A 15,041-nucleotide genomic window follows, 5' to 3' on the forward strand; every position below is an offset into this window, starting at 1 on the left:
TAGCATATGAACGCGCCACTGACTTTAGACTAGGTTTTTCCAGATCTGTGGTGGAATTGTTGTTTCTGGAACTGCAAAATAGCACCAGGGAACGTTTGCGCCCGGAACACGCCTCCTCAGTTCATTCCCTAATTTACAGACGTGCGTCTGTCGAGGGAAAAGTCCGCTGTGCGTCGGGTGCAAAATAGGAATGATACATGCGTCGGTGTACAAAGTCAATTGCGCTGGGTGCAAGATAGGGCCCAATGTGGAAACATGGTCTTAATGAAGAATCTGATATAAAACCATGCTTATAAAAACAACAAATTTTTTTTCACTATATTACAGGCATACCAGGCTGACCTGCTGAGGGACCTGGAGACTAGCGAGGGGGCCGGGCCTGAAGTGGTTCGCGAACTGTGTCGGGCCATCGATCTGTCCCTCCGAGCCACTAAAGAGACTGCCTGTGCTATTGGGCGGTCAGTGGCAGCTAATGTGGCTTTGGAGAGGCACCTTTGGTTAAATTTATCTGATATTAAGGACAAAGATAAATCATTTCTGTTGGACGCCCTGCTATCGCCTCCTGGCCTCTTCGGTGAAGCAGTTAACACTGTTGTAGAGAGTGTAAAAGGAGGCGTAAAAGCAAGCGGAGGAGTTCAAACAATATCTCCCTCACCGTCGACAGGCCCCTGGGGCTGCTGAGCGTGAGCAGCCCCAGCCGGCAAGCTCCTCATACTGAGTGCAACAGAAGGAGAGTGTCGCCTCTCGTGACTCAAATCAAATCTGAAGACTGGTTTGTCACGATAGATCTGAAAGACGCATACTTCCATGTCTCCATCCTTCCACAACACAGGAAGTTCCTATGGTTTGCTTTTGGGGGCAAAGCCTACCAGCATCGGGTTCTTCCATTCGGTCTAGCTCTATCACCCCACACGTTCACGAAATGCATAGATACAGCTCTAGGCCCGCTCAGGCTGCAGGAAATACGTATTCTGAACTATATAGACAACTGGCTTATCCTAGCGGAGTCGGAACAACTGGCGGTTCGGTATCGAGATGTCGTTCTCGCGCATATGAAGAAATTGGGGTTGAGATTGAATGCCAAGAAAAGTGTACTTTCTCCAGCACAGAGGAACACCTTTCTTGGTGTCCTGTGGGATTCGGTGACAATGAGGGCCGTACTCTCCACTGCTCGTGTCCCTTCAATCTTCACAGTTGTAAAAGAGATAGACTAGGCCAGTCACTCACTGTAAAACAGTTTCAAAGGCCTTTGGGTCTGATGGCAGCCGCGTCCAACATTATACCGTTCGGCCTGCTGTACATGAGGCCCCTACAATGGTGGCTCAAGACCAAGGGGTTTTCCCCGATTTTTTTTCTCCATGCCTTGGTTGTATGGAGGCAAATTTGGTTCCTATCCCAGGGTCCAGTGTTAGGAGCTCTTTGCCATTGAGTTTTAGCCTGACAGATGCTTCTCTCATGGGCTGGGGAGCGGTAATGGAAGGCCACTCAGCTCAGGGTCATCATCTTTCGTGGCACATAAACTGCCTGGAGATGATGGCGGTCTTCAATGCGTTGAGACATTTCCTTCCAGACCTGAGGGGCCATCACGTGCTTGTTCGCACAGACAACACGTCGGTGGTCTCCTATATAAATCATCAAGGGGGTCTGCGTTCCCGTCCACTATGCAAACTTTGATGATGAATTTTGTCCATTTTCTATGCGGGGTCTCCAGGGACCCTGAAGACCATTCTCGTTCCCAAAGCGCCATCGACGTATTGCGAGTTCCCTCAAAAAGGAACATCTCAGGTTACAACTGTAACCCTAGTTCCCTGAGTAGGGAACGAGACGATGCGTCACTTTACCATACTTCCTACATCCCTGTGATCGACTTGCTTCTGCCTTTTTCGAAGCTAGTGCGGTTCTAACCGGATGTGCTTTTATCCTTTCCTGGTCATGACATCACCCGCCCATGACGTTCACTCTCGCCATTGGACTAGCTGAATTACATGTGCTTCAGACGCAATCACACATGGGCGTTCCCAAAGCGTCATTGACGCATTGTCTCGTTCCCTACTCAGGGTACCGTTACAGTCATAACCTGAGACGTTCATTAAATTGACTCCTTATTTCTATTTAGTTATTAATTTTAATTATTGTTATCATTCGAATGGAAGTTGTCACATTATTACTTTTTGTTTGAAAAGCAGAGTAGTTCTGTTTTTCGGAGAAGGGTCAAACCTTAAACCTTCTCCTTTACATTTCTATACCATTATGCACTAGGAATTAAATATGGCAACAGGACATTCATGTGAAATTCAATATGCTATAGAAACAAAAATTGTAAGTATCAAATCAGATCAAACTAAACACGACTCTTCAATGCTGCTTACATTAATGTATACACACATACTGTATGCATGTAGAGAATAATCAAGCACAAAAGGTTTATGTTTAACAATATTACTGTATCATGATCAATGCAGTGATGCTAAAAGCAGCTGTTGCTGACTGTGTTAAATGACCTGCTATATTTCCTCCAGTGAATCAGTCGGCACCAGACCTCTCTTCTTACCACTGCTTAGCTTCAGAAAACCATCCATGTCTTCATTCTTACCAACACAAATCTATGTGAGGTGACAGAAAAAAGAAAAGAAAAGTGGTTTGAAGATGAAAAGGACAAACAGTATAATTAATTGCAGGTTTATGTTCTGTTTCTGTACTCTTATTTTGATTATTTCTTAGTTCTATGTGCTCTATGTTCCTGGTTCCTGAGTTTATTTCCTGTTTATCTTAGTTGACCTAGGTTCCTAGTGTGTGCCTGTTTGTTAACGTAGAAACCTATTGTGTCCATACATGCCCCTTGTTAATTCACTCATTTAGTCTCTGTATAAATACTCCTTGTTTAGTTTAGTTCCTGGTCCTTTCTTGCTTCTATACTATGTTGGTGCGTTTTCTCCAATGTGTATTAGTTTTTGTTTATGTCAATAAATATGTTTTGCTGCTGCTAGATTCTTCCTCAATTCTTCTTGGCTCCAGTAGCAATCAACACACTGACTGAAGAATGGGCAGACTATAAAATATGGATCTAGCTGTCATGATAGAATAAACAGGAAGCAATCGCAGATACTCAAAGTGATGTTTATTCTCCTTGGTACAAACAACAGAAAGAACAGGAAGGCGGCGATTCAGACTCAGGCAGGGACTTGATGGTCTGTGGTGCGCTGGTGCGGTGATAGTGGTGAATCCCAATCCCGGTGCTGGAGTGCGGTGAACCCAAGGATGACGAACACAACGGCAGGAAGACAAGGCAAGGCAACACAGACACGGCAACTCCACGGGGAAACAGACACGGCAGGTCACAGGACATCAACAAACAATCCGACACTGGAACAGAGAATGGTGGGAGTATAAATAGGAACGGAAATGAATCGCAGCTGTGAACAGTAATTGATGATGATGATGATCAGCTGGAGCGCTGACGGACACGTGAGCGGGACAACGCCCACTCACACATAAACAACAATGACACGAGACAAGAAGAAAACAATGCATTCAACAACCGTGACACTAGCAGCATTTCTTTCACCCGTCACCCCTCTCACAAGATAGCTGTCACTTGGAAGACAATGTGGAGGTGTTCATCAAGCTCAGCCACCTGATGTCCTGGAGTGACAGCACTTTGAACACCTGTTTTTGGAGTCTGCTTCAAGTCTCCTTCATCACTGCTTGTCCCGCCCAGCCTCCCGTGCCCTCCTCCTCTGACAACTCTACCCAGTTCATCGGCACAGCCTCCAATGGCTCCTTTCAGCCTCTCGGTTTCTCCTTCGGTGGTTCCTTCCAGCTACTTGGCTTTCCGGTCTCCAGCTCTGCCTTTATGTAAGGATCCCCTAGCTCCACCATGGGCCTCTGAGCCCTGGACTCCTCAGCCCATCTTCTCCACCTTGGCTCCACATTCCCTCGGCTCCACCATGGTCCGTCATCCCTCAGGCTCTGCCGGGCTACCTTGTCCCTCTGGCTCCAACTTGGTCTGTCATCACCCTGGTTGCACCACAGACTTCCGGGCCTCTGGCATTCCGGACCTCGTCCCTCCATCCCTTTGTCACCCTGGGTCTTTGTTTGCTCAGCTCCACTGAGGCTCCTTGTCTCCCGACTCTACCTCAGGCAGTCGGGCTTCTGCCTCCACCCTGGTTGCTTCCTCCATCGGTTCCGCCATGGACCTTCATTCTAATGGTTCTTCTCTGTGTTGCTCACTAGCTCCTCCCTCCAAGCATCTCCTCCATGGTTGTTCCCTCTGCCGATTACCCCATGGACACTTCCCACCGTTCCACCACAGACTCTTCCGCCTACCTCTCCTCCAATGGAGCTTTCTCTGTTTTCACCCCCTCCCACCACTACAGTGTAATTTCACGCATATGCATATTTTTAGGAACACATCTACAAAAATATGCCTGTATTTCAAGTTGATAAAATAATTTAAAATCCACATCAGTGTATTTGTGCCCACGCCCTACCAGGAGTCTCTATACCTACTTTCACTTTTAAACATTTGTCATAACCGCGCGCGCGATCTGCTTGCAGTCGTCGAGATGGATGCTGAGGAGTTGAAGAAAAGAATAGCTAGGAGATTGTAAAGTTGTAGACAATACATCATCAAAAATCAAGTCCAGTGTGTGGGAGAAATTTGGAGTTATCTGAAGAAAACAATATTGTGAAAGGCTTTGCTGCATGCATTTTCGTGTTGGATTGCCGCAAATGTGAAACTTCATCGCTGAGGAAGCACGCAGATAACGGTAACAAACCAAGCAGTTCTCTTACGAGAGTACTCTCGTGTTGCGTAAGCTAGCTTACGCTACGGGAAAAACCCTTTTCTCGAGAATACTGAAGCCAAAAATTATCCTTAATTTTGCATTAGTTTAAAACGCATTGCTGCATAAGCAGACCTAGGCAGAGCGACTCGCGCGCCTATTGGTTGCTCAGCAGCAACTGCTGCAACCAATCCAGGGCCTGCTCGTGACGAAGCACCAATGAGGGCGCGGGCGCCCGTGCGCGTCACGTCCCGCCAGAATGGGCGTGGCTACAAGCTATAAAAGCAGGCCCGTGAGGTTGTTCTCTGATTTTTCAACTCTTCAGCGAAGTGGACACTCACCTCGCTGTTCTCCGGAGAAGCTGCGCCGTCGAAGAGCCTTCAGCGGGACGAGCTTCAAGCCGGCCATCTCGCCGCTTCCTCTGCCGTTCCTGCTGCGCTATCCGGCTCCGATATCCTTTCATTACCGCGTGTTACGTCACACACGCTTGCATCTAAAAGAGCGAGGCGTTGTTGCAAATGCCTCTTTTCAAAAAATGTGGCTCCTTCCGAGCCGATCTCAGCGACGGGGACCGCCACATCCTGTGCGTTTCCTGCCTGGGACAGACACACGCGGACCACGCGCTTTCCCTGGGCGGCTGCCCGGAATGTGAAGTGATGTCTATGGAGACCCTGCAGGCTCGCCTAGCATCTTTCAGCGCGGATCCCGCCCCTCCGCTTCTCTCTTCTGGGCCGCGCCGTAAAAAGCGCCGTTCACAGAGAACGCCGGAGGCATCTGCCGCGAGCGCTTGCATGCCGGATCTCTCCCCGTGTGCATCGCTCTCTGCATCCCCCACCTCTATCACGGCCGGCCAGCCGCCCGCTGTGCATATCGAGTCGGGGGGAGATGACGCAGAAGGGGACAGCTGCTCTCTTCTGGCTTCTGACTGCGAAGGCTGGTCGGGCTCCATTCCGGACCCCGCTCCTTCTCTTCAGGAATCGAGCGGTGTGCGGTCTACGTTTGACGCCGAGCTTCTTCGCCTGCTTACGAAGGCCGTGGAGGACCTCGGCCTCGATTGGTCGCTTCCTGACGAGCCTGCACCCAGCAGGCTGGACGGTTGCTTTCTGCCAGGCCGCCGCTCGACGCCTCACACGAGGCCTGCCCCCTTTCTTCCGGAGCTCCACGAGGAGCTCACTAAGAGCTGGAAGGTGCCATTTTCTGCCAGGCTGCGCTCTACTGTCTCTTCGACGCTCTCTCTATTAGACGGCGCGAAAGACAAAGGCTATCTCTGCATTCCTCCGGTCGAGGAACCGGTAGCCACGCACCTCTGCCCGCCTTCCGCCGGATGGCAGTCTCATCCTTCACTGCCTTCCAAAGCCTGCAGGACTACTTCGGCTTTGATCGGTCGCGCCTACACCGCCGCCGGTCAAGCCGCGTCTGCACTTCACACGATGGCCGTGCTTCAGGTATATCAGGCCGACCTTCTCCGTAAAATGGACGAGGCGGGCCCGAACCCTGAGAATTTTACTGACCTCAGGACCGCGACCGACTTAGCGCTACGAGTCACTAAGTCCGCTGCTCAGGCCACCGGGAGGAATATGGCGTCTCTCACTGTCACCGAGAGACACTTGTGGTTGACAGAGCCACTTTCCTTGACGCGCCCGTGGCGCCATCCGGTCTCTTCGGCCCGGCTGTCAAGGGGTTTTCGGAGCGGTACTCCGAGGTACAGAAAACCTCCCAGGCTATGCGGCATTTCTTGCCGAAGCGCTCCAGTTCCGCTACGGGCCGCTCTAAGCAGCCGTTCAACCGGAAATCAGCGCCACAGCCTCCCCCGCCGTCAGCCTCACAGCGCCGTCAGCCGAGGGATTCCCAGCAGCGCTCACACTCTTCCAGCCACCACAGACCGCCTCCCCCTTGGGGACCCCGGTCCAAGATTGTGCTGAAGGCAGAGCCCTCAAAGTCTTCCTGACCGTGTTAAGAAGACGAAGATGGTCGAGTCCCGCTGCGGCCGGACCGCCATCAAAATCAGCGCGCCTCGCTCTCACAGTCCCCTCAGCAGAGGTGACTGGAGATGTGTATTTCACAGTCAACGAGCCCGTTACACAACACGCTCGCCTGTACCCAAAGGCCGTTTTTATGGCCGCCCAAACATATCACAGAAAGAGCATTCTGTCTGTTTATCCGGCTCACGCCGATGGTGTTATAAATGTAGGTCATGTGCCCACTCCATAGTGTTCGCGCCTACATACAAACACGGTCGGTTCAGTGATTCACATTCATTCACGGCCCATATCCATAAACTCGGCTCACGCCGTGTGTGTTTTGAATGTGGAAAAGGTGCCCGCTGTACAGCGCTCATCCCTACACACAAACACGGGCTGCTCTGTGATAAGCACTCATTCAGAGCCCCCGTCAATAAACACAAAACGTGTCCCGTGTGTAAATCATCCTCTACCAGACACGAGCTGTGTTATGTGTGTGCGAAGGCGCTGTGAGATATGTGCCACATACACACAGCGACAACAGCCCGCGTGTTATTCTCCCTCTAGCTTTTCACATAAAGGCATGGAGGGAGCTGCCGGGCGTGTCAGAATGGGTACTGAACACGGTAGAACGAGGCTATTCACTACAGTTCGCTCGCAGACCCCCTCGCTTTCGAGCCAGGGTCGAAACCACGGTGAACAGCGAAGTAGCACACCTACTTCGCACCGGCTGCCAAAATGTGGGCCCAGACATGCTGTCCAGGGACAACGTTCCCCCCGGGGAATGGTCCCTGCACCCTCAGATAGCCCAGTTACTATGGGACATCTTCGGCAGAGCAGATGTCGACCTCTTTGCGTCGACGGAGAATGCGCACTGCCCAGTATTCTTCACGAAACAGAGAGATGCGCTGGCCCACGACTGGCCCAGCCGTCCGCTCTATGCGTTTCCCCCGATCGCGATGTTACCACAGGTAATCAAGCGCATCAGGGAGAGCAAATGCTCTGTGCTCCTCGTGGCGCCGCTCTGGAGGAATCAAGTGTGGTTCTCAGAGCTGATGCAACTGACGAGCACGGCCCCGTGGCCGATTCCGGTGAGGAAAGATCTCCTCTCCCAGGCCAGGGGCGCGATCTGGCACCCGCGCCCCGACTTATGGGCCCTGCATGCATGGGCCATCAACGGGTACCCGCTGACCTCCCAGCGGCAGTATTGAACACAATTACTCAGGCTAGAGCACCCTCTACGAGAAGGCTCTACGCCTCTAAATGGTCAGTGTTTTCCGGCTGGTGCTCGGCCCGAAACTTAGACCCACAGCGCTGTAGCGTTACAGAGGTTCTCCCCTTTCTGCAAGAGCTTTTGGACGAGGGCAGGTTCCCCTCCACGCTCAAAGTGTATGTGGCGGCCATTGCTGCGTTTACAAAACCTTTGCATGGCCGGTCACTGGGTAGAGACGACCTCATTGTTAGGTTCCTAAGAGGAGCTAGGAGGTTAAATCCTCCTCAGCCCCCTCTGGTTCCAGCCTGGGACCTCTCCTTGGTCCTGGATGCCATGAAGGGCGAACCCTTTGAACCCCTTCAGTCCGTGGATTTGCGGTATCTTTCACTGAAGACCGCTTTTCTCATGGCTCTCGCTTCAGTTAAGCGAGTGGGTGACCTTCACGCGCTCTCTGTGAGTGCTTCGTGCTTGGAGTTTGGGCCTAATGACTCTAAAATCATCCTTAAACCGAGGCACGGTTATGTCCCCAAAGTGCTTTCCACTCCGTTCAGATCACAGATCATTTCACTGTCAGCTCTTCCGAGATCTGAGGGTGAGGACGATGTGAATTTTCTCTGCCCTGTCAGGGCGCTGAGAATATATGTCGAACGGTCTGATGCTTTCAGGCAGTCATAGCAGCTCTTCATTTCGTTTGGTGGCCGCACTAAGGGCTTAGCCACATCGAAACAGAGCCTGTCCAGATGGATAGTTGACGCTATCGCTATGGCTTATAGGTCTAAGAACCTTCATTGCCCTCTGGGCATCAGAGCGCACTCCACCAGAGGCATGGCCTCGTTGTGGGCGTGGTCTCGCGGAGTTTCACTCCATGATATTTGTATGTCGGCGGGCTGGGCCTCTCAGTCTACATTTATCAGGTTTTATAACCTGGAGGTGCCTGCCCTACAGGCTAAACTGTTGTCAGTCTAACATACTAGCTCTGTTCGCTCTCGCTGCAGATCGACACAGACTGTGTGTGGTTTGTGTTATACACAGGCTCCAGATCGACAGACCAGGTCTTCCTGTCTGTGATCGATTTTCACCTGTCCTTCGGGTTCAGGTGGCTGACAGGCAGTGTTATCATTCTTAGTTCAGCCCACGGATGTACCTGGCTGTTCTACTGTATTAAGCACCCATTCCCACACTCTGGAATGGTTATCACTCCCTGGGCCCACCCCTCGTCGGCCCAGATATTACCACTTACGTTTGTCCCCGGGCACATGCCCTTGGGAACGTGCATGTGGACCTTCTCTAGCACGCACAGCGTTTTACATTGGGTTCCCGTAGCGTAAGCTAGTGCTTGTGCTATTTCTGGTTCGCTTCAGATTGAAAAACCAGAGAACAACCTCACGGGCCTGCTTTTATAGCCTGTAGCCACGCCCATTCTGGCAGGACGTGACGCGCACGCGCCCTCATTGGTGCTTCGTCACGAGCAGGCCCTGGATAGGTTGCAGCAGTTGCTGCTGAGCAACCAATAGGCGCGCGAGTCGCTCTGTCTAGGTCTGCTTATGCAGCAATGCGTTTTAAACTAATGCAAAATTAAGGATAATTTTTGGCTTCAGTATTCTCGAGAAAAGGGTTTTTCCCGTAGCGTAAGCTAGCTTACGCAACACTCGTTCCCTCATCTAGAGAGAACCGAGGTTACGTTAGTAACCGAGAGCGTTCTATCGGACAGTATTTTTCAAATTTAACACTGTTAAGTATGTGTGGTGTGCAGGGCGTGTTTGAACCGAAAATTGTCAGATGTAGGCTAGACGGAATTGCGTGGCAGATATAGTGTTGTAGCCGCGTCTGTTATTAGGCTACTCAGTTTTGTGGTAACGTTAGCCATGTTCTTCAAGTACCGGCCTTTTGACAGCTTCGGCTGAAGTTGTCCTTGTGTTAATTGTTGTGTAATAACTTCTGTATGACCTGGCAATAAACATTTTTGTAAGTTTGTCTATAATGTGATAGTCTAAACTGATTTTATTTCGGTTGCGGGTCGGGTGGTCGGTTCTATTTTAAACGGATCAGGTCCGGTGCGGATTTTAATTAGTGCTGCTGTCGGAAAACGGGTCAGATGCAGTTTTAAGCACTGCGGGGATGGGCGGGTGCGGATTTACAAAATCGGACCCGTGCAGGACTCTGCCACTGTCGCCTTTTTCGCCTTTCACCTTTCATTGGCTTTTGGCTCGCTTAGTTGGAGACATTAAATTTAACATTTAATTTAATATTCAACAATAATATTGATCTCCATTGACACCATTATATGAGAACTGAACTGAGCTGGATGATGACATCACGGTTTTCTCCAGAGCGGCTATACATATGAACTAAATTAATAACTTTTTTTTAACAAAATGAAACATCACTGAACTTACTTAGGCTGGACTGTGACACTATTTTCTTCTGGAAACAAACTTTGTTGCATTTTCCTGTTATCTCTGTAAAGCTGCTTTGAAACAATCTGTATTGTAAAAAGTACTGTCATCGTTATGTTATGTTTTGGAACTCTTATTTTGATTCTAGCTTGGTTCTACATTCTCTGTGTTCTTAGTTTCTGTGTTTATTTCCTGTCTACCTTAGTTGACCCAGTTTCCTAATGTGTGCCTAGTTACCATAGCAGCCTATTGTGTCAGATTTTTAAAACAAATAGATTTTTGATTTTTGATATTTTGAAAGTCAAAGTGAGCCTCTTGGGGTCAGATTACCCCCTCAAAATTGCGAAGAAGAAATACATAGTATCAGGGCCCCAGAAACCCTAGGGACGGGCCTGTCTTACACTAGAGGGACAAAATGGCCACCTGTAATCATTTTCAATGTTGTGTTAAAACAAATAGCTTATCAAATGTAACAATTTATGTCCCCTAATTTAAATTGGATGATGCATCATCCTGAATGTGCTAAAGACAAGTATGTATATAAAACAGTATAGAACATAATACGTTTTATGTTATTAGAACATAATATATATAATCCACTCGGATGATGTGACGGCAGCCACAGTGTATATGTACGTAGACATATATATGTATGAATGCATGTATGTATGTATGCATGCATGTGTATACTGTATATATATACATACATACATACATTCATACATACACACACACACATATATATACATATATATATATATATATATATATATATATATATATATATTGCATACACATACAAACATACATACATTCTTGCCTGTCACAAACTGCTTACTTGCAATTGGATCTACGACTCTCAGTGTGACAGTCAGTGTCACCAAATTTAATTTTGTGGTGGTTCCACATTTTGAACTATTTTATGTGACAAATTCTAAGAGAGCAGTTTTTATATGTCTGACAAATTTATTCCTCTGTGTGCGTGTGTGTGTGTGTGTGCGTGTGAGCATTATAATTTTGCATTGTGAATGTTTTTAGCACTGTTAGAAGTCTGCCATTTGATTTCTGTCTATGTGTGTTCTGCGTTGTTTCTGCGATGAATTTTCTATGCGGGATCTCCAGGGACCCCGAATACCATGAGTGTGACTACTTTTTTCACGCTAACATAAAAGCAGATATCATTACAATATATATATATATATATATATATATATATATTTTTTTTTAGATCTACAAAGGGTTGAGAGCCGTACAAAGTTTCATGCCATTTGGACAAAGAGAACATTTATTTCAAATTCAGCAAAAGTCATTTGCGGGTTAAAAAGACCCAGAAGAACACCAAAGGGTTAAATCTATGGGAATATATTTTAGTTTATGCAGTTCGCTACAGTTGTGTTTAGCTAGCTCAGCCTCTGAATACCAGTAATAGTACGCGCTCTGACTATCCAATCAAAGGACGTGAAAATGCTGACGTTACTGTGCGCCTGCTAGATGGCCCAAATGCAGTTAAATCAAAATCTGATTGGCTGTTTAAATCTGACTGATTATCTGATTGGTTAAAGCAACAGTTTCATTGCCATTAATTTTAAGCTACAGGCACCCGCACTATTGATTCTGAAGGCCTCAAGGCAGATTTATTTGGCCATGGCAACACATGATGGCTGAAATATAATTGGATAAAAGCTCTAAACAGGAGAAATCTCTGAAATTAAGAGAATGTACTATTGGGAATAATTTAATACTCATTCATGGAAAAAATATATTAAAGTGCAAGTCAGTGATTCTGATAGTGTTTAGGCCAGCAGAGAAGGCTTATATATATAGATGTTTTATACTTGTATATATACCTGAGCCTCTTTAACAGTCAAGTGACCCAGATCTTTGTTGCCAAGGACACTTTGCGTCACCTTCCAGACACGCTCACTTGGACGTACTCGCTGCACAAAATTAGCAGGGAATAATCCAATTCTATCACCGCATTTTCCCTGCACACACAATACAACACAGCATAGTGATTATAAAAGCTGGTGCTCATTAAGAGGGAAATCAAATCATTAATTATCCTTTATACAGTGTCTCTGAAAGAGTAGATTTGTTATCATTTTATTGGTACAGTATCTTTTATAAGTCATTCCATGGTTAGAAAAGTGTAATACATTGGTTGTAAATTGTATTATTTTCATATAATCCTTCAGTCCTTTTGTCTGAATGGCTACCATGTGATTTACCTGTTGATGTCATGAAGTGAGTCTTAGAAAGTGAGAGCAGGATTCATGTTCAGAATTTAGTGAAGCAACGACTACAAAGATACAAAAAGCTATAGGGAAAATGACGTGAACAAGAACTAAAACTCACCACAAAACAGCAATATACTTAATATTTTTATACACAAAAAAGTGGGGAAATTTAGTCCTAAGTAGTATTGAAACAGTACACTTACAGGTATACTTCTAGTACATTGATATTAGTATACTTACTAGTATCACAAGTATACTTACTACATAAAGTATATTTAAAATAATGCTTGAACTTTGCTTAAGTATACTTAATAAAATGAACTTAAAGTATACTTATTTTTTGTAAGGGCAGGATTAAGAAAACTACGGTGACCGGGAGGGGACTTGTTCGGTTCACTTTTTTTTTTTTGTGGCCATGACATGTAAACTCGTGGGAACGTGTTATGAAGTGGTGGCCACGAGATAATTTTTTACATCGGCCACGCGATGTAAAGTCATGGCCTTGAGATCCTATGTTGAGAGAACGGAATATTCTCATGGCAACGACTTCATATGTTGAGGTACCTAAATCTATTTCTCATGGCCATGAGTTAAATGCGTAAACAACTTCCATGACCATAGCAACCTGGAATCATCAGAAATAGATAGACCTATAATAATATTTATTTTTAAAATTAAGAAAAAGAGTGGAATTAAGAAATAATTATATTAACATATTGCCCATTATATTGCGCGTAATGGTGCCTATAGCAGCATTTGAATGAAGTTTATCAATACATGTTAAAATAATATGCCTTGTACATTTGTATCTATCTCATCCAACAGTCTTTTAAATCCATTCACTGGACATTTATTTTTTATTTAATATTTTTATTGGCCTGTTATTAGTATTATTGGTTACATTTCTTATTCATTCATCTTACTCATTCGTTTTCCGTATCTCTTAAGCTTTATTATGTTACTTAAAGTATATATTTTGTAAATACTGTAAATGCCCGAGCAATAAAGGTGTGACTTTATGACTGTATTACCAGTAGCCTATGTGACGATAAATGAGTGCCTGTTTTCATTTGTAGCCACTCGTGCCTGTGACAGCATTCAAATAAAGTTCAAATACTGTTAATATATGTTAATAGAATATTTAAGCAAGGCTACAATATATATATATATATATATATATATATATATATATATATATATATATATATATATATACACACACACATCTCATTGTAAAGTATTTTAAATCCATTCACTGGCTCTCTTGATTTTGTTTATTATATATCATTTTCCATTTGATTTCATTATCTCTTTACCCAAGATCAATGTTATGTATTATCTAACAGCCTGCAGAATATAGCCTATGTTTTGTAAATACTGTAAATGCCTGGCAGTCATGCCAATAAAGCTTTGATTGTTTCTTGCCCAACACTTTGTGAAGCATGCGAGAAGTGACGCAGAAACACAGAGGACCATCACTTCTCGCGCTTACACCACAAGAACTCAGGAATGTGTGTATAACAGGCCGGAACCAATAGTTTAAACTGACATTGTCACACTCCTTTACATACCATTTTCACCTCTCCGGACTTTGCAAATGACTCATTAAAGCAAAGTCTGATATAGAATTTCTCCAAAAGAAACACTAGTATGTGATGCTGCTGATAATGTAGAGCTCTTAACACATGAACACCCACCTTCCACCATTCTTCATTAGAGTCATCAATCACCATAACTCTGTCACCAGGACTAAAATAAAAACAGAGAGAAAGCCAAATGTTATATTTCTCAAACCATCTGTGTAAATGTGTTTATATGCTTATAGACACAGACATAGATTTTTCATTTTTTTACTGTGACTTTACTTGTCACATTGGTGTTTGAGAGATTTTCTATCACACACACACATGCTGGACTTACCGTAATTCTAAATCTTTTTGCTCTTGAGGGAGAAACTTGTAAAGTGCCACGTAAGTGTGAAAGGAGCGAACTTTAGGAACCTGAAATGAAAACACAAAGCAATATCTAATCAGCAGTTTATAATTTAAATATAAAGATAGAGTAGATTCATCTCTAGAAAAAACGTCACAGATTATTCAGAAATGTTACTTTACCTTAGATATCTCATCCAATTCAGAGTTAACATTCTCAGGAAGAGAGACATCTGTAACTGAAAAGGTGTACAGAGTTGTACTGTTAGCAGGTCTGGACACTGTGCTGTGTCAGTAATGTCTAGTCTGTTTGTCTAGAGATCATTAAATTGATCTCATATACATCTAAAGAAAAAAAAATATATATATACAGATTGGAAGCCCAATAAAAATAATATACTGTATATAAAAAGAAGCCAAACAGAGTCTATCAAGGTTGATCTCAAAATAATAGAATCATTCTTCTTGTTCTGTGGCATTGGTTCTCATCTGGTAGGTTGCGACCCAACATGTATTCTG

General features: G+C 45.4%; 1 protein-coding gene across 1 annotated transcript in view; it reads right to left on the reverse strand.

Moving 5' to 3' along the window:
* Window positions 1-547: 547 nt before the first annotated feature.
* The window catches only part of LOC309510685 (SH3 and cysteine-rich domain-containing protein 2-like), a gene marked incomplete at its 5' end in the record, with an annotated part of 61,396 nt that continues 46,902 nt past the window's right edge, over window positions 548-15,041 (reverse strand). Inside the window, 5 exons of the mRNA XM_082185558.1 lie at window positions 548-2,603; window positions 12,202-12,339; window positions 14,289-14,340; window positions 14,512-14,591; window positions 14,706-14,755. Coding sequence (XP_082041684.1) covers window positions 2,505-2,603; window positions 12,202-12,339; window positions 14,289-14,340; window positions 14,512-14,591; window positions 14,706-14,755 — 419 coding nt within the window. The 3' untranslated portion in view covers window positions 548-2,504. The remainder of the gene's footprint in view (window positions 2,604-12,201; window positions 12,340-14,288; window positions 14,341-14,511; window positions 14,592-14,705; window positions 14,756-15,041) is intronic.

This window comes from Leuciscus leuciscus, assembly GCF_965113295.1.
Source record: "Leuciscus leuciscus genome assembly, chromosome: 12".
Taxonomy (NCBI): Eukaryota; Metazoa; Chordata; class Actinopteri; order Cypriniformes; family Leuciscidae; genus Leuciscus; species Leuciscus leuciscus.